We start from the raw sequence: 24690 nt of genomic DNA on the forward strand, positions 1-24690 counted from the left end.
GTGGCGGATTTCTAATTGATCACGTGGCTCGCATGCTTGTCACGTGCTAGACCTGCTCGTCCAGCGCGTCTTTATTTCTGCCGGCATCGACAATACATGACAATTCCATCCTCCCATACTTTTCGACGCCACATACAATCCAGCCAGCGCATTCCGAGATTCAACACATCATTGAGAACATCGCGACAAAGCTATAACTCTACCCAGCCATGGCAAACTACCTCGCGTCCATCTTTGGCACAGAACAAGACAAAGTAGGTTTTCCCCAAATGGTTCCAAGTGTGAGAAACAAGGACTAACAAGGTCTTAAAACAGGTCAACTGCTCTTTCTACTACAAGATCGGGGCTTGTCGACACGGCGACCGCTGCTCACGCAAGCATGTCAAGCCCTCATACTCACAAACCATCCTCCTCCCCAACCTCTACCAGAATCCCGCATACGATCCCAAAAACAAGATGAACGCCTCTCAACTGCAGAATCACTTTGACGCCTTCTATGAAGACTTCTGGTGCGAGATGTGCAAGTACGGCGAGGTCGAGGAAGTCGTCGTGTGCGACAATAACAATGACCACCTAATCGGCAATGTCTATGCGCGGTTCAAATATGAAGACTCGGCACAAGCAGCCTGCGATGCGCTCAACAGCAGATGGTACGCCGCGCGTCCTATCTACTGCGAGCTGTCCCCTGTCACAGACTTCCGGGAGGCGTGTTGCAGGTTGAACTCCGGCGAGGGATGCGTCCGCGGTGGATTCTGCAATTTCATCCACAGAAAAGAACCGAGCCCCGAGCTGGAGAGGGAGTTGGAGCTGAGCACGAAGAAGTGGCTGAAGATGAGGGGCCGCGACGAAAGGAGCGTGACGAGGAGTCCCAGTCCCGAGCCGACGAGAAAGCGATATTGAGCAGCTCGAAACGTTGGGGGATTTAGATTTGATCACTAGAACCTTGATCGAACGCAGGCCTCTTCGCCAATAAACCGTCGAGGCACCCAAGATGTGGAAGATGCAACGGATCATTTTGAGGCCGATCACTTTGTGCAGTACGTTGCGTTCTACGTTGCAACAGAGCACATCCATCCAAGAAGGGTCACTCTGGATCATGGACATCGCGTACCACACAGCTTTTGAAGATTCCGAGCGAATGAGGAGTCGGAGATAACGACTCAGACAAAACACAAGAACTCTATCCCAACAACCGGTCGAGCGAGCAGGCACCTCGTTCCTAGCGCGTCTCCCTTTTTCTTCTCTCTCTCTCGCTCTGATCGGACTGATTCTTGTTGTCATTGGCAGCTATCCTTCGGCATGGCATGGACAGAACGATATCTTCTGGCGACACAGGCTCTCCTTGTCTCATCGGCAATTCTGAGGATATCTATCTGACCTTCGACAATAGCCCGGAGTCCAGCCTTACAGGCCAGGGGCATGGCACGTGGGACGAACGTCGAACGAGTCTTGGTTTCCAGCATGCTAGGATCTGGGGGGTAGGGCACAGAACAGGTGTCGAGGAATAAGTACTGTGCGTTCCTCCCGTCACAGAGCCAGCCAGTCAGTTGTCGATCGATTGATCATGATCACCTAATGGACGCACTCGTCACTCGTCATGCCCTGCCAACAAAATCCCACTCTATGAAGAAACCGATAAAACCAAGTCCCCAGCCCCAGCTATCCTGAGAGACACTGGATTCCGGTCTTGAAGATTTCGCGCGAACGCATGCTGGGTGGGTTGGTCGGGCTTGATGGTATTCGACCAATGTGCCACACATACATAGGACGTGCCGGCCGGGGTGAACTCAAGGAATTGGAAGATAGACGATGAGGGACCGCCGCGTCAACATGCCAGGCCGCCGTGTGTTGTATCGGCAGTGATGGAGATCGATGCCGAGTTCTAAAAGCGTGTACCGCGAACGAACGGTATGGATCACTAGAGAATTTAATCCCGACAACTTGAATCTTGTCTTCGCTCCTCTTGGTCTCCATTTCTCCTTATTGTACTCAGTCAGTATACTAAATGCTCGGCTCATAGTGTTTGTAGCAATTGATCTATGGTGTCTAGCTTACGACGGCGGGCGCAACCTGCCATCCGCCGGTAAGGGATATCCATGTTCTTCGTTAATTCATAATGTTGCGTGTTGCTCCTTTTGCCAGCTTCCACTCCTCCTGAACCCCTACAGCGCTAATCCAGCTGCTTCGCCCCGTAGTTCTCGGCGCTGGCCTTCAAGTATCCAGGGCGGTCCTCCCAATCCCTCTTCCAAAATAGGGAATACAGCCATACTGAGCATTCCCTCTTCTCCAGGGCCCAGACGTCAAGCAGCCAGTCCCCGCCGTTGGATATAGGCTCCGCTCTGCCTCGAAAGACATGTGAGATAGATAATGGTCCGGTAAGATATTCGAGCTCGAGGGAGCTCGAGGGCAGCGTTGGTATTCTGGATCGTTCTGCACCATGACGGCTTGGCATGTGTTGTTCCTCCTTTGCTGACAATGTTCCGTCCGGTTTGTGAAAGATATTGGTATCACGACGACTGGTCCTTAAATGGCCCGACTTTCGCGAACCACAGCAGCACCATAACGACGGCCACAATGACAGCGATAAAGCCGAGGGCGATAATGCAACCTATTATTCGAGTTCGACGCTGTTTCCTCCGATGTCGCTCAAGCCATGTTTCCCTGTCACAGATTGTTAGTGAGTTCATGTTTCCACGACCTGTGTGCGTGCTGTCTGCGGTCAACGTACGTATGTCTCAAGGGTGCCGTTGACGAGGTAGTTGAAGTTGACCTGGTATCCGAGATGTTTGCCTTCTCTTCATCCAAATGGACCGCCATTGAAAACCGCCGCCAGAATGCCGGATCTCGAACATTTGCCGCCATGGCCGCCGACTGACTTGGTGACAGACCTTATGTGCTATCCCCGGATTTGTAAGTGGTTGCGCTCGTGCAAGGATTCGAGAGGCTCCGGATGTAGGAGAGCTAGTGGGCAGAGATATTGAAGGATAGCTGCAGAACGCTTCGCGACAGAGGCGACACAACCAAAAAAAGGGCACACACAAGGCGGTGGTACAAATGAGTGGACGATACTGAGGCACGAAGGAGTGAAGTGCCACAGATCGGAAAAGAACAACGAAACCCGACAACACTCCAAGGAAACAGTCAGTGCAGACGGGGTTGCAGGAGCAGCCACGATCACATCCTGGCCGAAGCAAGAAGGATTCAACCACAAGAGATGGGAAGGAACAAGCTTGCACGGAGTATAGCAGATGGCAGATGGCAGATGGCAGATGGCGGCTGACAGTACCAACAGAGGGAACCACCCACTTCACCCCCAGGACCAGGTCAATGGCTCCCTGGACAGCCAGAGTGACAGGTTCCACCAACACAATTTGCGTTTTTAATAAAGCATCGCTGTTTGTTTTTGTTTTTCTTTCTCCTGCCCTCCTGGGGATTTTTTCCCGTCCAACAAACACCCTCGCACGGTGTGATCACACAAGGAACCCCCCGGTGGTGTCGCGTGGCCATGTGGCAATCGCCAATGTATGGTCAGGGTAGAAAACGGCTGGCGCGGCGATAAGAGGCTGCCCAGGATGCGCCAATCACGGAGATCAAGCGCCAGAAGACGCTCAGAGGGCCAGAGGGCATTCAATTTCGTGCCCGGATGGAGAACGCCACCGATCGCACTATTGATTGGGCTAGAGGGGGGGGGTTTTGGGAGGAAACGACAATGGTTTGGGGAGAAGGAGGAATGGTGATGGGATTGTGGTGGACGGTGGAGATGATGGAGATGACGGGAGATTAAAAGGAAGTTCAATGTCAGGCTAGTGACTTGGAACCGCCGACGCCTCAATTAGTGATATGAAACACGTAACGCCCAGAACGCGCCAACGTTGTCATCACCGACGTCGTCGTCGTTATCAAGGTGTCGAGTCTGCAAAACAGTTCGTTCGCTTCCTGCCTCAGAATCTTATTCTGCCTGCTAACGAACTCAATGCCGGTCCCAAAGCACCACTGCACCACATGAAGTCATAGATCATGCTCGAGTACTCGTCAAAGCTGCCAATGCCCGCCGCGTGAATGCACTCCGCAAGCATGGAAACGAACTGGGTACGCAACTCGTCAAACAGAATGGCGGAGCAGGCAGCCACAGTGAGGATCCAAACGAGAAACACATTGCTGCTCTCCCATCGCGGAAGCATGCCTGGTGTTCCCACCATCAGCTGCAACTTGGTTCCATAAAGCATCCCGGCTCCGTGTTCAAAGTCAAACTTGGCTCGAATGCCACACAGGTACAGAATACTGGCGAGTCGAAAGCACTCCCGCTGACGTAGCTGGAGCCCGTCACGCACCGTTCCACGGCTGATGGAGAGGCAGTCGTGCAGAAGTGGAGAGACGTGGAAGAGTGTGAACGGGCTATCGTGCCACAGCTCTCGCTTGGTGCACTCGTCGTCCACGATCTGGTTCAGCTGCCTCAACCGTTGACAGATGTGCTGGACGGCTGCGCTTTGGTCGATGCTATCACAAGTCTCTGACTGCGAGAGCAGGTTTACATCGGTCTGATGAAAGTCGAGTCTACTTCTTGTGGCCAGAAGATGGTATGGTGGGCGGTATTGTGGCGTGGCATCCTGACCAAGACGCCCGTTGGTTTCTATCCTAGATGCCGTTGGCCTGGATACAGGGAATTTCATGGGAGTGAAGCATACAAGAACATCGCCAGTCGAAGGCCGGGCGTAGAATCCAAGGTTTGTTCTCCGCCTCGATGGTGCAGGATCTTGGTAAGACCATCCATATGGACCTGAAAGATTCGGGGCTCTTTGATCAAGTTCTGCCGTTCATCAGGTCAATGGAGAGATATCCAAGGCTGAGACAACACTGTGAGACGTACCGCATACGCAGCAGCAGCCAGAACGGTGGTTACCACTTCATCACTCGTGCCGGTGGCCAGGTTGTTTAATCTCTGTTGCAGCGACCGCGTGGTGATCAGGGCATACTGTGCTTCTTCCCCCGAGTCGTCCTCAGCCCGGCAAAAATTGACCAGATGCCATGCGGACGCGGACAACATCTGTGTGACCGCAATGGTTTCTCGAACAAGATCGATGAATCCAATCTCGATGAGGATGCGGAACTTGGCACATGTTCCGTCGTACACTGACAATGGCTCCCTTGTTAGAAAGGGCCCCCGTCCAGGTAGACCAGGGGGACGATGCCACTCACCATGGTCCCAGAGGCGATGTGCCCGAGAACCAGCCTCGATCCCGAACGATTGAAAGGGGTCTGAACGGTTCGCGGGCAGCAGAGTGACCGGGCCGACGGCGGCCTGGCTGGTCGTGTTCGATGTATTCGTAATATTCTGTGCCGACTCATCCACCAGGGCACTCACATCGACCTCCCAAGTCGTTTGGCGCGGCCGATGAGGATGCCGGCGCCGGTAGTTGGCCTGTGCATGGCTGTGGACGAGCCTGCGAGTCTCGGCGCTGGGTCGAGGCTCGCGCCCACTCACCGCGATAAACTGAAACCGTTGCTCAGCAGCTGGAGCTGGAGGCGCTGAATCGCTTCCAGGTCTGCTGCTGCTGCTGCTGCCGCCGCCGCCGCCGCCGCGGCGTGACGGTGTTTGCGCCATGCTGGGAGATGGTGAGATGATGGTCCTCTCTCTCCCCTCTCCGGTCACATATTTAAAGATGGTGGAGACTCGATCGACCGGCCTGCATTCGGAGAGTAACCTGTGCGGATGAAGGGTGTTGGCTTAGACTGGATGTTTGTCAGGTGGTGGTGTTGGTGATCATCGTCGCCGCCGTCGTCCTATTTGACTCCTGATTACGCAACACTCTGCGGTGGCTCGTATCGTATCTCATTCTAAGGCAGGCATGGTAAGCGACCCGCTCCGCTCACAGCGGCAATGCGATAATTAAATCTTTGGTCAGACAGCCAATGTCTGTATAACTCTCTTCGGTGCACAATGATTGCAAGCACTGTCAAACTGTCCTGCTTCGTTGTGTCCAGCTCACCAAGTCCTCAGGAAAGACACAAAGGACCTGGAAGCGAAGGTCGAGGGTAGGATGCTGTTTCAATTACTGGTGATGTACTACTGACCCTAATCTGAATCCTCTAACATATCATGCTCCAGTAGCAAAAAAGCTTCGCTCGGATCGCCCCGTTCAACAAAACGCGAGTACGAGTTGCCACCTAGTGCAGCCACTTCGGCGCAATCGTGGCAGTCTGCTTGCTCACTTCTTTTTCTTCTTGGGCGGCGGATTGGTCTCGATCCCCTGATACGACACGGACCCAGGCAACTTCGCCCAGGGAGCAAAGACATTCTTGACGCTCTTCTGGTTCAATACCTGTCTCAGCTCGGGGAAATGTCTGATCAGCACATCTTTCATGCCCGTGTTCTGCACCCACTGTAGGCCTTCCTTGGTGTAGGTCGCGGCATTCCATTGGCCCGCAATGAAGCGGTCGCTCTTCAATCGGCGCGACGCCATGAGAATGAAGATGCGGAATGCCGTGTCGCTAAAACCGAATCCAGCCGGCACAGGCTCGCTGTGTGACCCGATCAGCGTGTCCACCAGCTCGATATCGCCGCCGTACGCGTCCGAGAGCGCTGCAGCCAGTTCCATGTTGCCACCCGTCAGCTCCTCGAAGGTCTTGGCAGGTGCCATGCGCAACAGTCGTCGAAATTGGTTGTATCGTGGTACCCCGCGCTCACGGTCTCGAAGAATGTCCACGGTACCCATGTCCCGGTGTAGCCCATCGGGGGTGGTCAAATTGCGGAGGAAGTCCGGATAGTTCGAGTTGGTGATCGCGCCGGGATAGTTAATGCCAAAGGAGTAGAAGGCGTCGGCAAAGGTGATGGTCCCATCCAGCGGTTTCTGGGCGTTAGCGAAGATCATGTCCTCGACACGCTTGTGGAGCTTCAGTTCGCCATCATGCGCGTCGAAGAAGGCAATTGTGTCCGGGATGAGAGAGTGCATACGGTAAACGGAGACGAACTCCTCGGTGAGGGAATACGGCACGCCGAACTGGTCGACTCCTGAGCCCGGGATGCCGCTGATGACCTCGCTGGTCTTGGAGATCCGACCCAACATCTTGGTCAAGGACTCGCCGACAAGCCCCCACCAGTTCGCATTCATGCCGATTTTGAGCGTTGGGTGGGCGAGAATGGCCGGGGTCCATTCCACCGTGTGGATCTTGGCCATCAGCGCACAGTTGACGAGCCGAGCCTTGTCGAAGATCTGATCGCCGGTCATGTCAGGGTAGTTTCGCCGCAACATGTCGCAAATCGAGTTGTGTTCCAGCGCGAAGAGAGTGTGCAACATCTCCATGCCGATCCACCAGTTGTTGTTGAACCCTGTCAGTGGATTGCCCTGGTCATCACGCGGCAGGAACTGTGCGTGGTATTCCTTGGTGAGCAACAGCTTGCCATCGCTGTGCTGCTTTCGCAATTTCTCTGTCACACCCTCACTCGAACCGTAGATTTGCGAGCTGTCCCACCATGCCGTGTTGACGTTCTTGTAGCCAGGGCTCTTGCGGTCGGTGTCGCTGAGTTCCACATCTGGTTCCGTCTGTGGCAGTTCCATTTTGCCATAGGGCCACTTGTCTCCATCGGGCAAAGGGATATCGTAGTTCTTCTCACTCTGTATGGGCGTTTGTTAGCAGTGCAATGATTCTGGGGAAGGCTATTGACATCACCTACATCTTGATGGAAGAACCAGTCGTGAGTTTGAAATTGGATCCAGGCTGCGGCAAGGAGGTTCAATGATGTAGCTGGGATGAAGGATTTTCGGGCCATGAAGCGGTCGCTCAACTACGACCACGCAGAGAGAGCCTTTGTCAGTCGAGGTTCTTTGTTTGGGACGGTGGAAATGAGGTAACTCACCATTCTTGGATTCGGATTCCACAGATCCTCCTCGTACGGCTTCGGGCAAAAGGCTCTGGGGAAATTGCGTCCCAAGCGCATCCCAGTGCATCCCATGAGTGGCATCTCGGTTGAATTGAACTTGCCATCAGAGTTGCGGGCAGTTTCGAATCGCTTGTCGGTCATAGGTACGACGGACTGGGTGCCTTGGGCATCTCCAGACGGGTAGACATCATGTAAGTTGTATTGGCGAAGCTCGACACGTAAAGCCTCTAAATTGAGGGCGCCGACCAAGCTGGGGAGCTTGTGCCATGGAACGATCTTGTTGACGAGATGAAAGAAACCCACAAGTAAACGATCACCAAAACTGGCCTTGTAGCTGGGCCTCACAGCTTCGTCCATGCTGGCAGGGGCGGGTTGAGAGTGGTTCGAGGCAGAAGGATGAACAAAGAGCAGAAACTGGGAGGATTTGTGAGAATGTATTGTATCAAGACGCGGTGGTAGAAGCTGGCAGTCAGACTGCGCCAGCCATGAGCCTCAGCTGCTCCTACCCGCAGGCGCCCGTTCAAGCCGGTCACACAGCAAACCAACCACGCTCCTTCTGTCAACGCCCTGGACGCCTTGATGCGAGAGACCGGCTGCCTGATGCTGCATCCACGACGCTGAGGTTGATGTACCACCTCGTGTTGTCCGTGTTGTCAGTGTTGTAACCAGGTGTGCGCCAAGCCGCGACCACCCAAGTTACCAGGCTGACTGGTTCGGTTGCGCAGTCAGTTCTTCAGCTCTCACTCACACTTCCCTCAGCTTACCCAGCCAGAACACGAGGTCTGGCTCGACCGTTTTTCTCTTGGTTCTCGTGACCCTGGGCCTCAGCTCGTGTAACCGACGCGTCGAATCCTTACGCAGCAAGCCGGCCGCGAGGTTGACAGGTGCTTTGAGGAGCATCATTCAATCTCTTTAATCCTCTGGGGGGATAGCCATTCAACCATTCTTCCGTCAATTGTGTACACCAGAAACTTCAGTAATCTGCACCTCTATCAGAAGCATCAAGATGCATTTGACCCTGACCAACATCGTGAAAACCGCCCTCACTGGTGGTTACCGCGACAAGTCCGCAGCAACGTCCCACCATGACGAGGACGATCACCGATACGTTCGCGGCGACATCGAAACTCGCGGCCCCTGTCCCGGATTGAACGCGTTGGCGAACCAGGGTTACCTGTACTTACCATTCTCTTGTATTTTCCCACCAAAAATGAAGCGTGCTGACCTTTAAGCAGGCCACGAGATGGCAAGAACCTCACCATTCCTCAAGTCCAACACGCCCTTGAGACTGCCTTGCACATGTCTCCCCTTGCCTCCGCCTCGCTGTGCAGCGCTCTTCCTCCTTTGGTGCGTAAGGACGGCACGTTCGACCTGGTCGACACACGCCGCCACAATGTCATCGAGCACGACTCCTCCTTCACCCGGCTTGACTTCCACCAGGGCGACAACTACACCTTCCAGCCAGATATGCTGCAGGCCATGATCGATGACGCCGAGGGCGGACCCGTGACCCTGCGATCGTTGGCCAAGACATACATCCGGCGAGACAAGGAGAGTCGGGCTGCAGGAGCTCCAAAATTGCCATTGAACCTCTGGTTTGTGCGAGTGTTGCAGGCAGTCGGCGTGATGAACACGGCTCAGACGGGTGGCATCTTGACCAAAGAAGTGTTGCATGCTGTCTTCGCTGAGGAGAGGTTTCCGGAGATCATCCTGGAGAATCCAACACCAAGGACCGTCTTGACCTTGCTTGGGAATGCGTTGGGCATGATGCGATATGTCATCTTCGGGCCTTAGGAAATTAGAGACCACCGAACACTCTTCTAGATATTGTTATCGCCGCATCAAGGTTGCGAAGCGCGTTTATAGTTTTTTTTCGAGGTCTGCAGAGCTTTAATCTGACCGAATACTCCACTGTACAATTTCCGATATATTGCCGACATCCGCTGTGTTCCAATCTTCACATGTATCGAAACAACACGATTTTGTCCCGCCCAACACTCCCACCCTAACTCCTTCCCTTCGTGTCCAGCTAAGTCTGCTCTGCGAGCTACTACTACTCCGGGGCCTGGCCCTTTGTCGCTGTTTCCTGGGGCTGCTCGCCGGCGGCCACCTCTTCGATCGCCCCTCGGAGGATACCCAGTCCCTTGGCCATGTCTTCCTGGGAGATGTTTAGCGGGGGAATGAAGCGCAGGGTGTCGTAGATCGAGGTGGTGAGGATCAGCATGCCCTTGTCCATGCACCTGGCCTGCACTTTGGAGGCGATGCCCTTGCCCGACACGAATTCCACCGCCTGCATCAGCCCGAGGCCTCGAACGTCGTGGATTATGTGGCCAAAGTCGGCTTTGGCCTTGTGCAGCATGTCGGCCATCTCCTTCCCCCGGGCGTTGACGTTCTCCAAAATCTTCTCCTCCTTGAAGGCCTTGGCCACGGCCACGCCGGCGGCGCAGGAGACGGCGTTGCCAGCGTATGTTCCGCCCATGGAGCCGGGCTTCTGCGTGTCCATCAGTTCTTTCCGCGACACGATGCCGGAGAGCGGGAACCCATTCGCAATCCCCTTGGCCATCACCAGAATGTCGGGACGGACTCCCCAGTGCTCGATGGCGAACATCTTCCCAGTTCGACCGAATCCACATTGCACTTCGTCTGTCACCAGGAGGATGTTGTTCTTGTCACAGATTTCCCGGACGCGGGCGAGGTAGCCCGGCGGTGGCGGGACATATCCGCCCTCTCCGAGGACAGGCTCGATGAATATGGCCGCGGTATCTGACGGAGCCGACTCCCTCTTGAGAAGGAGCTCCAGTTGAAGCACGGGGTCCATGCAGCAGTTGTCAAAGCCGTGTTTGCCAGTATGTGAAGCGATCGAACACTGTGCGCAGTAGGGGAACGGCACTGAAAACACTCCCGGCATCAGCGGCGCATAGTTCTCGGCATAGACGGTCTTGGAGCGCGTCATTGCCATCGTTCCAAAGGTGCGTCCGTGGTAAGAGCCCTGCATGACGATGATGTTCTGCTTCTTGGTGGCATGGCGGGCCAACTTGACGGCCGCTTCGACCGCTTCTGAGCCCGAGTTCCAGAAAAAGAACGTGTCGAGCGATGGGTGCGGCATCAGGGGCAACAGCGACTCGATGAGCTCGAGATATGGCTTTTGGAAAGCAATGTTGACCTGGGCATGCACGATTTTGGCGGCCTGGGCTTGAGCGGCCTTGGTGACTCCGGGATGGCAGTGGCCCAGGTTAGCCACGCCAATGCCACAGGTGAAGTCGAGCATTTTCCTCCCCGAAGCCATGGTCACATAGCTACCGGAGCCGCTCTCGATGACCTCTGTAGAAAGCCGCCCGATCCCCTTGGCGACATGGCGAAGGCCGAACTCGGCGAGCTTGGGAGCACTCATGATGGTGACGGAGGAGAGGTGAGAGAGAAGTTTTGGGGCCCGGAATAGTTCTAATGGTAGGCAAAGGAGCACCAACACAACAACGATACAGGAAGCCAAGACTCGTGGGTGGCTGACTCGGCCGCCCAGATTTTCCAAGGACCACAACGTATCACAGGCTTGAAAAAGAGAAAAAAATATTAATTGAAGCTGCGGGATGGTTGATTGTTTTGGGCTCGTGGTCTGATTACGTTTGAGCTTGACGTCATTGGCTAATGTTGGCTACATGTGGGGGAACCCCTCGGTGACTTATTTTTTCCGTTCCGAGCGATATGAGAGACGAGAACAGGGAAGGCCACCAACGGGAGCATGGTGACCGACACAGCGAGCAGGACGATTTTCAAAGTTACCCCAGTCATGTTCGCTTCGGCTAAATACTTCCGCGTGATGGGGGATAAGTCACCCGTAGAGGCGCCGTGGACGGGGTGTCATGTTTAACTTAAAGCTACAAACTCAGTCTGTCCTCGTCTTTCGCATCTCAGCAGTCCAGGAAACTTGAGCCTCACACCAAGACACACTCGCTCAAGCCATGATCTTTTCTTCAGTGTGTACATGTTCCACGGTGGCCTCGACCTTCTCCGTCATCAATTCTTTCACCCCCTTGAGGAACCAAATACCAACCAAGGCAAGGACAACGAAGGGGATGATACTCGCCCAGGCAAGTCTATAGGCGTGAGCATACGCCAAATGGCTGGCATCCAGGGTCTTTGCTTGAATAGTCGCGTTCATACCCGGGACTGCAGAGAGACCAGTGCCGGCATAGAGGGCCGTTACCAGATCAGGCACAGATGACTTGGGCAAGCCGGCTGCGACCGCGGCATTGCCGACTTTGGTCGGATAGGATTTGAGTTTGCCGTTGATGATGGCATCGAGAACCGCCGAGCCAAAGGCTCCTCCGATGGCGCGGGCGGAAAACCCAAGACCAGTGGCAGTGGAGAGAAATGCGTGGGGTGCGGTGAATTGAATCAAGGCAACGATGAGTGTCAAGGGACCGGACTGTCCGAAACCAGACAGAACATTGAAGCCAATTTGAGCATGGTTCATGTTCGGTGTGATGACGGTATAGCAGATGCAGCTGGTGATCATGTCAATTAGTGGGAGGTGTCTTCGATCTCCGAGAAGCACTTACACCACGAGGAAAACAATGAATGTCACGATCAAGGGAGACTTCAGATCCTTGTACTTGGTTGCGTACAGTCTGCCCACTTCATTAGCTAACTGCAATATTCTCAAGTGCCGCCGCATACTCACGTTATCGGGATGGATGCGAATAAGGTCACAAGGTTGTAAGACAACTGTCGGAGGGAGATCTTCCATGCGTTGGTTTGAAATCCGAGATTGAGGACGATCTGAGGGGTGACACTGTTGACAGCGCTGTAGAAGATCCACCCCTCAACCGCAAAAGCAAATACAGAGAGGGCGAAATTGGGCGAGCCTTTGAAGAACACGTGGGCCACAATTCCATCGTCTCGGCCTTTCCATTCTGTAAACGAACGTTAGCGAACGGGGCAGCGAGAAGGGGCTCTCAGGCTGTACGAACCATAGACGCAAAATATAGCCAAGAATCCGAGGCCAATGCCCAGCGGAGCGGCAACATGGACGTCAGACCATGAGTAGGCACCGCCTGCCCAGTCCAAAGCCAGCAGAAGCAATGTGCAAGCCACGATGAACACAAATGATCCGATGGGGTCGATGGCCCAGATGTATTGTTTCAACGACATCTTAGGGTAGTCGGACCGTCGAGTAGGATGGTAGAAAAGGACAAGGCCGATAAAGGTAGCGGCGTGGAAGGCCGCTTGCATCCAGAAGATGTCTCGCCAGCCCGACGGGCTTTGGTTGGTGACACCGCCTGAGCCGAGAGTTCCAACACTGAAGAATCTAGTTAGCAGCACATAGCGGAATTTTGATGGGTCGGCGACATACAGTCCACCCACTGCGCCTCCGAGGAAGGCAAATCCATTGGCGAGGGCTCTGTACTTGAGCGGCAGGACCTCGCTGGGAATGGCTTGGACGATGGAAATTGTGCTCAACGTCACACCGATGAGAATCCCACCTCCAATGAGCATGGACATCGAGGTTGCCTTGGCCGACATGACCGCACCACCAAAAGCGATTAGTGGTGGGATCGAGGCCAGCCATTTTCGGTCCAGAACGTCACTGAGACGACCAACAATGGGAGACAGCACGCTCTGCATGAGCAGTGGCCCCTCTGTGACCCTCTTGTTAGCCACGGGTGGGAGAGGGCGAGGATGTCCTATCACTTACGGATGATCCAGCCCGCAATTGGCGCATCGCCCAGATCACGGATGATGAAGGCAATGACTGATCCGGCTGCCACGACGACAAAGACCTGAGCCATGATGGCAAAACAGGTGACAAAGACGACAAGCCATGATCGCCAACTCAGGTTGATATGCTCAGCCTCGTTCAGCTCCTGGAGATGTTGCATGGGAGCCTCGAACTCGGCTGCCCGCTGTCTCTCGCGCTCTTGAATCTGAGGGGCATTTTCAATGATTTCGGTCGTCTGCGAGACGTCCTTCTCGGTCGACATCTTGTTGTCCTCGAAGATATCGTCGTGTGTCAAAGTGTCAAGAGCCACAGGCGGGAGACAGGGAGCGGTGTTGGACAGAGGATATTTTCCCCCCTGGAAGTCTCTCGCAGGAGTTATAGGCTATCCACGGACCGGTACGTCTGGTGCTGGATGTGCTCCGTCCATGTTCTGGCCACCATATTTTTGCCCCGGCAGTTGAGCTGGAGCCATTCACCGGGCAGATTCCGTCAGGCTCCTCCACTGCAAGCAGCAAGTTTCAGGCATGATCTGGCTGTGGATGGGGCACGATAACCAATCTTGTGGAAAGCGCTGCACTGAAGGGACAAGCTAAAATCCCCGTCGTCCAGGTGCATAGGACTGCATGGGGGTATTTTCCGGGAGGGCGTCTGAGAGACCCGCACGTGGCGATCATTCGGCGTTTTCACTGTGTCCGAGGGCCAGCAGAGAGTGGTCAAAAGTCTTGGGGACTCGCAGTCGCCGAGGATGGAGAACTGGGAGAAGTGGGTAAAAGCCAGCAATACGAAGGATGGAAACGGAGGCTGGCGGTGGGATGGGATGGATTGTGCCATGTTGCGGAGAAGCTGGAGCAGCTTGTGGGGTCTTACGATCTCCTAATTTCGACGACATCAACTGCACGCGAGTCGTCGAAGGATCGGACCCAAACCTTGCATAGCTTGGAGCTCGCTTGGTTTCCGTGCTATGATTGAGTGGTTGAGCAATACCTCGCACACTTCGGCCGTCGGAAGAGACCCATCCCCCGAACGTCCTTCGGTCTGGCTGCAGTGACAAATTCGAGGTTTATGACCGCAGATGTCCCCCCTTCTGCTAAACCTGTGGGTAGATGTGGTCGTCACAATGTGGGGGTTTTCCATCTTAACCGAAAGTGTTGTTCTAAGCAGACGACGCCCTAAGCATAGTGTTTGGCTCTTTGACCGGTGCGGGAGCATCCACATCAATGTCAGTTCGATGAAGGCCAAAGGGACTTGATGACTGTGAGAGCTGAAAACGGGATGATGGCGAGGAGCTTGAATAAAATCGGTGCTTGCGATGAGTTCCTCCCGATGTCTTGGTGAGGACCTAGGACCTCGACTGCAATGGTGAGAGCAATGGTGAGAGTTACGGGAAGATGGAAGCTCGCCATGACGCTTCACTTCTCCGTCTTCACTTCACTGTCGTGTCTCTTTTGTTCAGTCATAGCGTCAAGAAGGGTCCGATCTACGTGTGGTAAGTCTTACCAGCCCGTGTGAAGGTCAACAACATGTGAGAAACTTAACACCATCTTACCGGTCGGCGATTCCTGCTCGACTCTGTATCAACGACTCTGAACGTCTCCAAAACGCCCTGCTCACTGTGTCCTTTGTGGTCCGCTTTGCCACCGTGCTCAGATCTCATCGTTGGTATTTGAGATGGGCGTGCATGACCTCGCGCATTTTGGGTCACTGCAAGCACCAAAACCGACAGCAGTCCCAGGGATGAGATATCAGCCTCAGCTGGCGTCCACGGGAAGTCCTATGCAGCGTCGTTCGAAGCCCCACACGAAAATCCTGGGAGACATTGTCCACGAAGAGGGTGACTCTATGCAGGCGAGCCAAGCCAACTCCACGAATCCCCCCCTGCCCAATGCTGGAACTGTACGGAAGAGGCCTGCCCCTACTGCTCGAAAGGACGAATGGCAAGACAGCAGTGATGATGGAGAAGGCGAGCAAGCGACTGTCCCGAACTACCAAACCAGCAAACCCTTCCAGTCAAGATTGATCGACAGCCTTCCAAATAAAGGGAGTTTCGTGAATAAAAAATTCCGATTCCACAAGATCTCCAAGCCCATGGGAGCAGAGCGTAAGGGGCTGTCCCAGTCAAGTATGTCTCTATCCGACTTACTCATTCTCTGGGAAAGCCTGCAGCTGGGCTCAACGGAATTCCACTAACACATACACACACTCCAGAAGCGGCAGCCGACTTTCGCAACCGCAGAGAAGTGGAAGAAGCTTACAGAAAGAAAGTTTGCGCACTGATCGACGATGATATCCTGGAGCGAGTGGACGCGGAAGGAGGCATTACCCCGGCAGGAAGATTGTTCAAGGCTATCTACCGGATGATGGAGCGGCAAGGTGATGGCAAGCTCCAAGCGGTGGCGACGCAGGCTAGTCACGATGAAATCATGAGGCTGAGAGCTGAGAATCGGCTGATGAGAGAGAGGATGGATGAAGCAGCTCGAGCCTTGCGTTCTGTGTGAGCCGTGGATCTACAATCGAGGGCAAATGGCTTTTTTTTATCTGCAGTGTGCTGGACTGGCTATGTGACAAACTATCATGTGCTGGTACAACGAGGTTGCGCATTGAGAGCTGAAACGTCATATTTTGTGGGCGAGCTTGTAACATGTCGAACGTCAAAGCAAACAAGATGAAGATCAGAGTGTAGCAAAAACACCGAGAGTTCTATTCTATCTTATCCTCCCACCCCGTTCCGAAGAGTCTATCACTTCGAAAGGACAAACACGAAGCCCCTCTCACTTTAATTCCAGCCCCCCGGTGCTGTTCTATAACTTGGCCTGTTTGGGACTTGGCAAGACCGCCTTGTCATGCACGCACGTAACACACAGCTTCCCATTCACGTAGACCTTGCCCACGATATTTGCCGTATTCCTCCCGGCAGCTTGAACCTCGCAGTCCACAATCGCCTTGCTCCCCATGGGTACTGGCCGCAAATAGGTCATGGTGATTGTCCTACTCACGTGTCCGCCGTCCAGGAACCCTTCCCTCGCGATCGTCAACAGCGCCGTACTCGTCAGGTTATCGAGCAGAGTTGCCGCGGCGCCACCATGTAAATTGCCGGATTTATTGCACAAGCCAGACCCGATGTCTAGGCTCCATTTCACAACATTCGGCTGGGCGTCGAGGAGTTCTAGGTTGGAGTGTTGAAGCGAGTGTGTGTCGAAGCCGAAGTAATTGGGGTCGTGGATGATTTCCCTCTCCAGGCCCAGGACGCGCTCACGGAGCGGCAGAGAGAGGAAGTTTTTGATCAGGAAGACTTTACTGTGGGGGTTTATTCTGCGGGTTTCTGACATGATGGCGAGGATAGAAGGAAATCCCTGGGACTTTGAATGTTGCTGGTGTCAATAGACCTTCGCCGGTTACCAATATCTCGGGACCGAGGCGTCGATATCAATCTGGATTGCCTCAAATTTCTTCGCAGGCTTTGAGGGAAGTGTTTCAATGGCGCAGAGTTCTTGTCTGGTGGGTATTGGTCAGTGGGACCGTCTATAGGAATTCTGAAAGGGAGCCAGCCATATGTACCTCGTAAAGTGAATCGATCTCGGCGAAGAAATCAATGAGATGAGATTGCCTTTCAGTTACCGAGGTACGGAGGTTCATGGCGCCCTGAGCGACGGCACGTGGCGATAACGATAACGAGCACCAGACACAGACAGACGCAGACACACAAATTCGGACTCCGCAGTCAGCCTCCCCTCTGGCCTGAATCCGAACTATTGGCGAATCGGCCTCAAGGGATGCATGCGAAGCCAGTCGATCCCCAACGGTCAATGCTAGCCAATTGCCTCTCAAGGGCAGCGTATTGGAGGCTAATGGGCGCGTCTTGGACCCAGACTTAACCTAAGGATAGTGAGGCTGATGCGCATTCCAGTCCCCTGTCACTGTCAATACTGCCAACGTTGCCTCCCACCACCCATATCCACTCCTTCGACTTATCTTTGTGTCAACCTCTCAGCTGGTCATCGACGCCTCCCTGATACCCCTTCTCCTTGAACATGGTGTCGTTGGACGGGCGGTGTTACTGTCAAGACGATGGACGAGGACGACAATGCCGATAATGCTACCTCCCCCGATCACAATAAGCAATCTCGACGGGAGCGGCTCAAGGGAGCACTCGCCCGTACTAAGAGCAAGTTCAAAAAGAACACCAGTGATACAAATGAAGAGAGGGATCTGCCGGATGACGTGAATGAGTTCTTGGCTGCGGGTAGACCATCTACCTCGAGCGGACCAGGGCAGGCAGACGGCCTTTCACATCCTCCTACTCGTACGAATGCTACCGCCGACCCCGACCAGAGCTCTCCGGCTTCTACAAGACCATCAACATCGGAATCATTCACCAACCCCTTCGGCCATCAACGTTCACCAAAGAAGGTCTCAGTTCCAAGGATAGACGTCTCTAGTTCTCAGCGTTGGCCTCGAGCTCAACCGATTGGGACGTCGGAACAGGACATCAACGACTTCTTACGTCCTGAATACCAGGGACGCAGTCAATCGGTCAGCTCATTCTCCAACAAGCCAAAACGAAAGGGACGTGGCAGGGGACTCAGTGTTTCTTTCATCGAAGCTCCTCCTGTCATTATTGGCGAAGGCGGTGACGATGCACCTACCCCTCCGGTCGAGATCTCAAAGGCGAGACAAAGGGCCAGATCTGCCTCGCCGATGCCCAGCCGTGGCCCGGCTCAGTCGCGTGACCACCCCGAAAGTCCCATGAACGGCGCCTACGACCAACGAAAGCGTCCACCCCCTCCTGCGCCGCGGCAGGGACACGCTCCGCCGGACGTTCTGCGGCCTAGAATGCTTCAGAGAGTGCAAACAGGGAACTTCTCAGGGGGCACATTGGGGGTGTCCGCCTTGGATAAAGAATTCGAAATGACGCTGCGGTTGGGGCCAAATGCAATCAACTCGCCGGTCAGCCCGGGAGGATCACCTAATACTCCAGAGCTCCTGGCTCCGAAACCGGTACGGATCGTGCACCCCCGCCCCCAGTGCTAGAAGAACCCGCAGAATCACGTGTGGTCAAGAAGGAGATACCGAGTACAGATTTGCGCAAACAGTTCAGAGAAGGGGACGCCTTACGGATGCACCTTGACAAGCAAGCGCCAGAAATCGTCGACAGGATCGCTGCCGACAGATCGGTGAAGAGTGAGACGAGCCCGAGCGAGCAAGAGCCCTCCAACAGGATATGAAAATCGTTCTATGTTGAGCTGTACAAGACCCGCTACACTCTATGACGTGGAGATCTAGCTGGACGTTCCATTGATCGCATTGATCGCATTGAGCGCCTTGAAGCCCTGGATCAGGTCGTCGAGCAGATCCTTCTCGTCTTCGATGCCGACACTGACCCTCAGAAGATCCTTCTCCACGGTTGAGTCGGTCATTGTCCTCCACTCAATCAAACTCTCAATCCCACCTAAACTGGTCGCGTGGTGGAAGAGATGGAGCTTGCTAGGCAATGCTCTGGCGAAATCTGGAGATTTCAAGACGATAGAAAATACTGGGCCATAGCCGTTGGGCATTTGTTTCTTCAGCCAAGTCTTGTAGTCTTTGGTCTGCAGGCTCGCATGATGCACCTGTTTGACGACGGACTTGATGATCTCTGCATCGGAGAGAGACAGGCCCGTGCCGACCGTGTGGCCTGTCAGAGCGCCATCGAGGGCATCGACTATCCTTCTCGCTGTTTCACTCTGCTTCATGACTCGCAGCTCCAGTGTCCGAATACTCCGCACACCCAGCCAACCTTCCAAACCACCCATCACGGAACCCAGATACACTCGATCTTGCAGCATCTTGGGGATCCACTCCTTCTGTTTGACCGCCAAGACACCACAGAGCATGTCTGAGTGACCTCCAATGTACTTGGTGCCCGAATGCATGACGATGTCTGCACCGTGCTTGAAGGGATCCTGCAGGGGCGGCGGCGCAAATGTGGAATCGACACTGAGGTATGCACCTCGTGAATGCGCAATGTCCGCGTAATGCTGTATGTCGAATGCCAGTCCTGTCGGGTTCACCGGCGTTTCCAAGTGCAAAAGGTCCCCCTCTTGCAGATCCTCCGGCTTGCAGTCCAGCGGTAGGAGCTGCAGGCCAGAAAGTCGCTGGTGGAGTCTCAACACGCCGTGACATCCGTGGTACCCTGCGCCTATAGCCACTCTCTTCGGATTCAGGAATGTTATCAATGCATTGAACGCCGCAAGCCCAGAGGAATACGTCAAGCAAGGGTTTTTCAGCAGCACAGCCAGGATCGTCTCCAAGCGAGATGTACTGTGTGTCGTGTGGCGGGAGTAGTTGTGTTCGGTGGGTGCAAAGATGGGTTCTGGTCGTTCATGGTATGGGCGCAGTTGTGACGGGTCTTTGTCATAACGAAAGGTAGTGGAGACATGAATGGGAGGAGCGACATCGTGGACGACGTTGAGAGGGTCATCTGCGTGGATGGCTAGGGTAGAAGCAGAGAGGGAGGAGAGGTCAAAATGTTCGGCGAGGTCTTCGATGCGTTGCGAATCGGCGGAGGTGGGCGCAGGTTGAGGGGCTTCGGAGGAACTATCCCCATGATGAGGCAGTGTCCCGTTGGTGGTGGCCATACCTGTAGATGCCTGTGAGATGGGATGAGCCAGGAGTTTAGGAGAATCTCAAGGGAAACAACATCCAGGTGAAAATCAAGGATAGGATCGGCGCCCTCCCATTGATTGACATATTATTTCGTGGATTACGTGCTGCAGCGTGGCGGCTGCGGGGAAGCCCGTTCGTTCACCATCCTCACTAGCCACTAGCCACGACCTCAGAACAGCTGCTACGGAGCCTCGGGAGTATTAATACATATTAATAGGTGACTCTTGTGGCGCCCAGATAGCAATTTGGTGAGAAGCATGAGTGTCCCGTCTTGAGCTGCGAAGCTACAAGCAGACAAGGTCTTCGTGCCCATCCCTCGATTGCCACGACCCAAAGACCACGATGAGCATTGGGCCTCGATAACTGCTGCCTGGCAGGGCAGGCACTTACTGATAGCAGCTGGACTCTGCTTCTTGTACCTGCCAATAGTCGTGTTGCACAACATCTCCTTCAAGCGAGCTTGTCAAGTGGTTTTGTATACCACGAGACGCGAAATCTTGTCAATGCCCCCCTAAGTTCATCTCTTCCATCACGTTGTGCACGATCTCCTGCGTCTGTTACCTTGTACAGAGCTTTGCTCAAGCATCGTTGTTCCAATGGAGTTGTTCATTGCGAACCTCGACTCAAAATTCACCAAAGACAAGCTGAAGAATTCCTTGACTCCCATCTTGTCCGGGTCTCAGATCCATGTCTTCGAAGTCCGAAAAGCGGTCGGCAAAACGTTTGCAACCCTCACAATTGCAGATACTTCCAAAGCACAAAGTCTCTTGTCTAGGGCCCGTGCTTCTCCAAGCCTCCTCTCGTCTCCATCCGGACGACATGCGGTAATCAAAGAGAGTCGGAAACCTGCGGATCCACATTGGTTGCGTGTACTGCACAGGGAAGAGAAGGAGCGACTGAACGTCAAGGAATGGCAGAAGTCTTGTGAACTAGCTGCAAAGACTCGAGACGCCGAACAGGGGACGGGACTGGAACTTATAGCAGTACGGTGCGGCCGCTGGGAGACGTTGACTGGAACGACTACATTCGTGCCTTACTTCCAAGTCTCGACAGAAGGCAGGCTGATAGGGGAGGCACAAGCGTTGGTAATACAGATCAACACCACTCCTTTCAGGCGCCACGATCTAGCCATAGATCTATCCTCCATATCCGCTTTGGCTATCTCACGGGGGAAAAGCTGCAGTACTTTAACAATCACACTGACCCTTGCACCAAGAATCTACGAGAATGATGTGGTTGCGGCAGATTCTGGACTGCTTGCGGAATTTGCAGCTCTATACCTAGACTCGCAGCCAGCGAAGAGGTTTCGCGTGAGCACAATCCCGGGAGCCGAGTCTGGCGTTGTTGGCAGTTGCTTGACATACAGCATGGTCGTGTCAACGGGAGCTGCCAACTTGCTTCACCGCGTAAAGGCAATGACATATCACCGGGTTCCTATCACAATGCTGCCAGCCACGCCTCTCCCCCAAGGGCAAGCGGTCTTTTCGAGACAATTGTCTTCCCTGAATACAGATATTGCGATGTTTAAATGTTCCTTTGCATGGAGATTTCAGATACATGGATTGTGGGCTAATGGTGTCCTATCTGCAGCCGAAGTCCAATCTCTGCTGCCGGCCATGAGGGCCCTACTCGCTCGATCAGGCGAATCGACACTCGTTGCAGTCTTGCGACGACTCAATTTGCAACTGTTCCATAATGATGCTACCACCGATCCCCAGCAAGGTGCTGTGACAAATGCGTTGAACAACCTTGAACGAGATGCAAATCTTTTGCTCGAATGTGACAGCTCGCACACCTCACCACGGGACGTGGTCTCAATTCACCGCGTCACTGTAACCCCCGCTGGCATATATCTCAATGGTCCGGAACTCACCGCTTCGAACCGTGTCTTGCGACAGTACCGTACACATGCTGACTGCTTTTTGCGGGTTCTTTTTTCCGAGGAAGATGAAACACGGATCGAGTTCGATAGGGATACTTCCAACGAGCGGGTTCTCCGTGGTCGTTTCTTGTCAATTCTCCGTGACGGCTTGAATATTGCCAACGAACACTTTGACTTTCTTGGGTTCTCACACTCGTCCCTGAGGTCACAGACATGTTGGTTCATGCGACCTTTTGTTCACGATGGCTCGTTGCTATTTGCAAAGGACCTCATTGGCAAGCTCGGCGACTTCAGCGTGATCAGGTGTCCAGCCAAGTGTGCAGCGCGAATTGGTCAAGCCTTTTCTGAAACGACATCTGCCGTATCAGTGGATCCGAACATCGTCCAGGTGTACCCTGACGCCAAGGCCGGACGGTATTTGTTCACCGATGGCTGTGGCACCGTCTCACGGTCGATCTGGAAACGCCTCCGGGGAAATGTGCGTCGTCAGGACCAGCCTACGTCCTACCAGATCCGCTACAAAGGTGAGAACCTGTTGCCGAATAGGCTTCGCTGACTATTTTGCAGGGGCCAAAGGAATGCTTACGGTCGACTCGCGCCTTGAGGGAGACCAGATACATCTGCGAGAGTCCATGGTCAAGTTCAGCGGGAGTCCGTCTGACGAGATCGAAATCTGTGGTTCCAACATTCGCCCGCTCCCGTTCAAGCTGAATCGCCAGATTATCAAAATACTTGAGGACCTCGGTGTTCCAAGCTCGGCGTTCGAAAGGCTGCAAGAACAGGCAATACAGCGACTCCGTCTGAGCGCGTCCTCAAAATCCGTCGCTCTCAACTTCATCAACGAACACCTCTCCGACGGCAGCAGCGGTTTGCCGAGATTGCTCAAACATCTGGAGTACATTGGTGTCGACGCCACGGAGGACAGCTTCTTGAGGGAAATACTTGGGGCTTTACTCCAGGTTCAGCTTCGGGAGATCAAGTATCGCAGTCGCATTCATGTTCCGGAAGCTCTCACACTCTACGGAATTAGCGATGAGACTGGTTGGCTGAAGGAAGGCGAGGTTTTTGTCACTTTTGTAGAGAAAAAGGACGGAGCCCACTCCTGCTTGAGCGGACGGGTGGCCGTCACGCGGTCCCCTGCCCTCCATCCGGGCGACGTGCAGCTTGTTCAAGCCGTCGCCCCACCTGAGAGTTCTCCCTTGTGGGACCTTCGCAACAGCATCGTCTTCAGCCAAAGGGGGACTCGCGATTTGCCCAGCATGCTGAGTGGCGGGGACCTCGACGGCGATCTCTACAACGTCATCTACGATGACGAACTCTTGCCGAAGATAACGGTCACTCCTGCAGCATATCTCCCAGCAGTGCCTATGGATATTGGTCGCCCAGTCACTGCTGATGACATGGCAGGGTTCTTCGTGGATTTCATGGAGAACGACCAGCTTGGCCGGATCGCCACCCTGCACCAAGTTTTCGCTGACCTCGACAGCACCTTTTCAGCCAACTGTCTCCTGCTGGCAGAGTTACATTCCAACGCTGTTGATTTTTCCAAAAGCGGCGTCCCCGTCGACAACAAGCAAATCCCGAGAGCTCCTGCGTACAGACCTGATTTCATGGCTCCCAGCGCGAGCACCAAAGTCGAGAAGGGTATCGAGAGACCTGAACAGACCCCTCTACCCTCCGGTCGTCAGCGGTACCGCTACTACGAGTCCACTCGTATCCTGGGTCGCCTGTACCGGGCCGTGAACGAAGATAGCTTCTTCGAAGACCTCGAGGATGATACTTCGTCGTTATTCAGCAAGGCAGCTACCAATGAAGTGTTGAGAGACATCCGAGATTGGGTGCTGGCGTACCTCACCTACCCGTGCGTTCAAGCTTGGCTCGCGGAGGCGAAGGGAGTTAGAGATTAGTAAGTTTCATGTTGACGACGCCGGGACTTGCTAATGTGAGCAGTTATGAATCGAGTCTGATAGAGATAATGTCTCTTTATGCGGTTCGCCGGACAGAGCAACTCACTGAGAAAGAAGTCTTCATCGGCACGATTTTGGGTCGTTCCGGGGCGGGTAGCAAGCGTCAACGAGAACAATCCGACTACATGAAGTCCCAATTCAATTACGAGCTTGACGAAATCAAATCACGGATGGAACACTTGACGATGGAAGACGGCGATCATGGCTTTCTTTGCCTGGCTGCGGCCTGCCTCGATGTGGCTGTGCGGGAGCCCAGCAATCATGATGTCCAGTTGAGCAGCTTCGGATGGTTTGCTGCAGGTTTATGTGTGCCTGATATCGTGAAAGAACAGGAAGGAAGCATCTTTAGTACATGAACGCAGTGAATGTCTGATGACTTACGAGGGTAATGATGATACGGTCGAAAGAAAGATTATTTATGTTTAATGAGCTAGCAGGAAAGGCTTCGGTTCTGTTCTCAATGTGGAGGGTTGGTAACGGTTTCCAGCTACTTTTTATGTCCGGATGGGCAGATCTCGGGTTTGTCGGTGACTGTGGGTGACCACGTATGATGGAGATGGACGGGAGCCTGATCGAGCATGGAACCGCTGAAGACATTAAC

General features: G+C 54.0%; 12 protein-coding genes across 12 annotated transcripts; 5 read left to right on the forward strand and 7 right to left on the reverse strand.

Annotated features, from left to right (window-relative positions):
- Positions 1-209: 209 nt before the first annotated feature.
- On the forward strand, positions 210-900 carry AYL99_00138 (hypothetical protein; the record flags this gene model as incomplete). Its single annotated transcript, XM_018831654.1, has 2 exons — positions 210-254; positions 316-900. 2 exons carry the CDS (start codon positions 210-212, stop codon positions 898-900), a joined length of 630 nt encoding a protein of 209 aa, XP_018697533.1.
- A 1607-nt stretch (positions 901-2507) lies between these two features.
- On the reverse strand, positions 2508-2862 carry AYL99_00139 (hypothetical protein; the record flags this gene model as incomplete). The annotated part of the gene is made up of 2 exons (XM_018831655.1): positions 2508-2661; positions 2729-2862. The coding sequence occupies 2 exons, from the start codon at positions 2860-2862 to the stop codon at positions 2508-2510; spliced, it is 288 nt and encodes a 95-aa protein (XP_018697534.1).
- Positions 2863-3941: 1079 nt separating this feature from the next.
- AYL99_00140 (hypothetical protein) lies at positions 3942-5602 on the reverse strand (the record flags this gene model as incomplete). Its single annotated transcript, XM_018831656.1, has 4 exons — positions 3942-4635; positions 4686-4807; positions 4868-5130; positions 5197-5602. The coding sequence occupies 4 exons, from the start codon at positions 5600-5602 to the stop codon at positions 3942-3944; spliced, it is 1485 nt and encodes a 494-aa protein (XP_018697535.1).
- Positions 5603-6206: 604 nt separating this feature from the next.
- On the reverse strand, positions 6207-8236 carry AYL99_00141 (hypothetical protein; the record flags this gene model as incomplete). Its single annotated transcript, XM_018831657.1, has 3 exons — positions 6207-7613; positions 7673-7783; positions 7856-8236. The coding sequence occupies 3 exons, from the start codon at positions 8234-8236 to the stop codon at positions 6207-6209; spliced, it is 1899 nt and encodes a 632-aa protein (XP_018697536.1).
- A 649-nt stretch (positions 8237-8885) lies between these two features.
- On the forward strand, positions 8886-9673 carry AYL99_00142 (hypothetical protein; the record flags this gene model as incomplete). The annotated part of the gene is made up of 2 exons (XM_018831658.1): positions 8886-9055; positions 9115-9673. The coding sequence occupies 2 exons, from the start codon at positions 8886-8888 to the stop codon at positions 9671-9673; spliced, it is 729 nt and encodes a 242-aa protein (XP_018697537.1).
- A 259-nt stretch (positions 9674-9932) lies between these two features.
- AYL99_00143 (4-aminobutyrate transaminase) lies at positions 9933-11270 on the reverse strand (the record flags this gene model as incomplete). The annotated part of the gene is made up of 1 exon (XM_018831659.1): positions 9933-11270. One exon carries the CDS (start codon positions 11268-11270, stop codon positions 9933-9935), a length of 1338 nt encoding a protein of 445 aa, XP_018697538.1.
- A 561-nt stretch (positions 11271-11831) lies between these two features.
- Positions 11832-13860, reverse strand: AYL99_00144 (hypothetical protein; the record flags this gene model as incomplete). Its single annotated transcript, XM_018831660.1, has 6 exons — positions 11832-12384; positions 12439-12507; positions 12561-12792; positions 12850-13178; positions 13233-13518; positions 13575-13860. The coding sequence occupies 6 exons, from the start codon at positions 13858-13860 to the stop codon at positions 11832-11834; spliced, it is 1755 nt and encodes a 584-aa protein (XP_018697539.1).
- Positions 13861-15266: 1406 nt separating this feature from the next.
- AYL99_00145 (hypothetical protein) lies at positions 15267-16093 on the forward strand (the record flags this gene model as incomplete). The annotated part of the gene is made up of 2 exons (XM_018831661.1): positions 15267-15717; positions 15804-16093. The coding sequence occupies 2 exons, from the start codon at positions 15267-15269 to the stop codon at positions 16091-16093; spliced, it is 741 nt and encodes a 246-aa protein (XP_018697540.1).
- Positions 16094-16396: 303 nt separating this feature from the next.
- AYL99_00146 (hypothetical protein) lies at positions 16397-16924 on the reverse strand (the record flags this gene model as incomplete). Its single annotated transcript, XM_018831662.1, has 1 exon — positions 16397-16924. The coding sequence occupies one exon, from the start codon at positions 16922-16924 to the stop codon at positions 16397-16399; it is 528 nt and encodes a 175-aa protein (XP_018697541.1).
- Positions 16925-17663: 739 nt separating this feature from the next.
- Positions 17664-18626, forward strand: AYL99_00147 (hypothetical protein; the record flags this gene model as incomplete). The annotated part of the gene is made up of 1 exon (XM_018831663.1): positions 17664-18626. One exon carries the CDS (start codon positions 17664-17666, stop codon positions 18624-18626), a length of 963 nt encoding a protein of 320 aa, XP_018697542.1.
- Positions 18627-18874: 248 nt separating this feature from the next.
- AYL99_00148 (hypothetical protein) lies at positions 18875-20212 on the reverse strand (the record flags this gene model as incomplete). Its single annotated transcript, XM_018831664.1, has 1 exon — positions 18875-20212. One exon carries the CDS (start codon positions 20210-20212, stop codon positions 18875-18877), a length of 1338 nt encoding a protein of 445 aa, XP_018697543.1.
- Positions 20213-20836: 624 nt separating this feature from the next.
- Positions 20837-24445, forward strand: AYL99_00149 (hypothetical protein; the record flags this gene model as incomplete). Its single annotated transcript, XM_018831665.1, has 4 exons — positions 20837-21321; positions 21457-22646; positions 22690-24028; positions 24073-24445. 4 exons carry the CDS (start codon positions 20837-20839, stop codon positions 24443-24445), a joined length of 3387 nt encoding a protein of 1128 aa, XP_018697544.1.
- Between the last annotated feature and the right edge of the window lie 245 nt (positions 24446-24690).

This window comes from Fonsecaea erecta (genome assembly GCF_001651985.1).
Source record: "Fonsecaea erecta strain CBS 125763 chromosome Unknown Scaff1, whole genome shotgun sequence".
NCBI lineage: Eukaryota > Fungi > Ascomycota > Eurotiomycetes > Chaetothyriales > Herpotrichiellaceae > Fonsecaea > Fonsecaea erecta.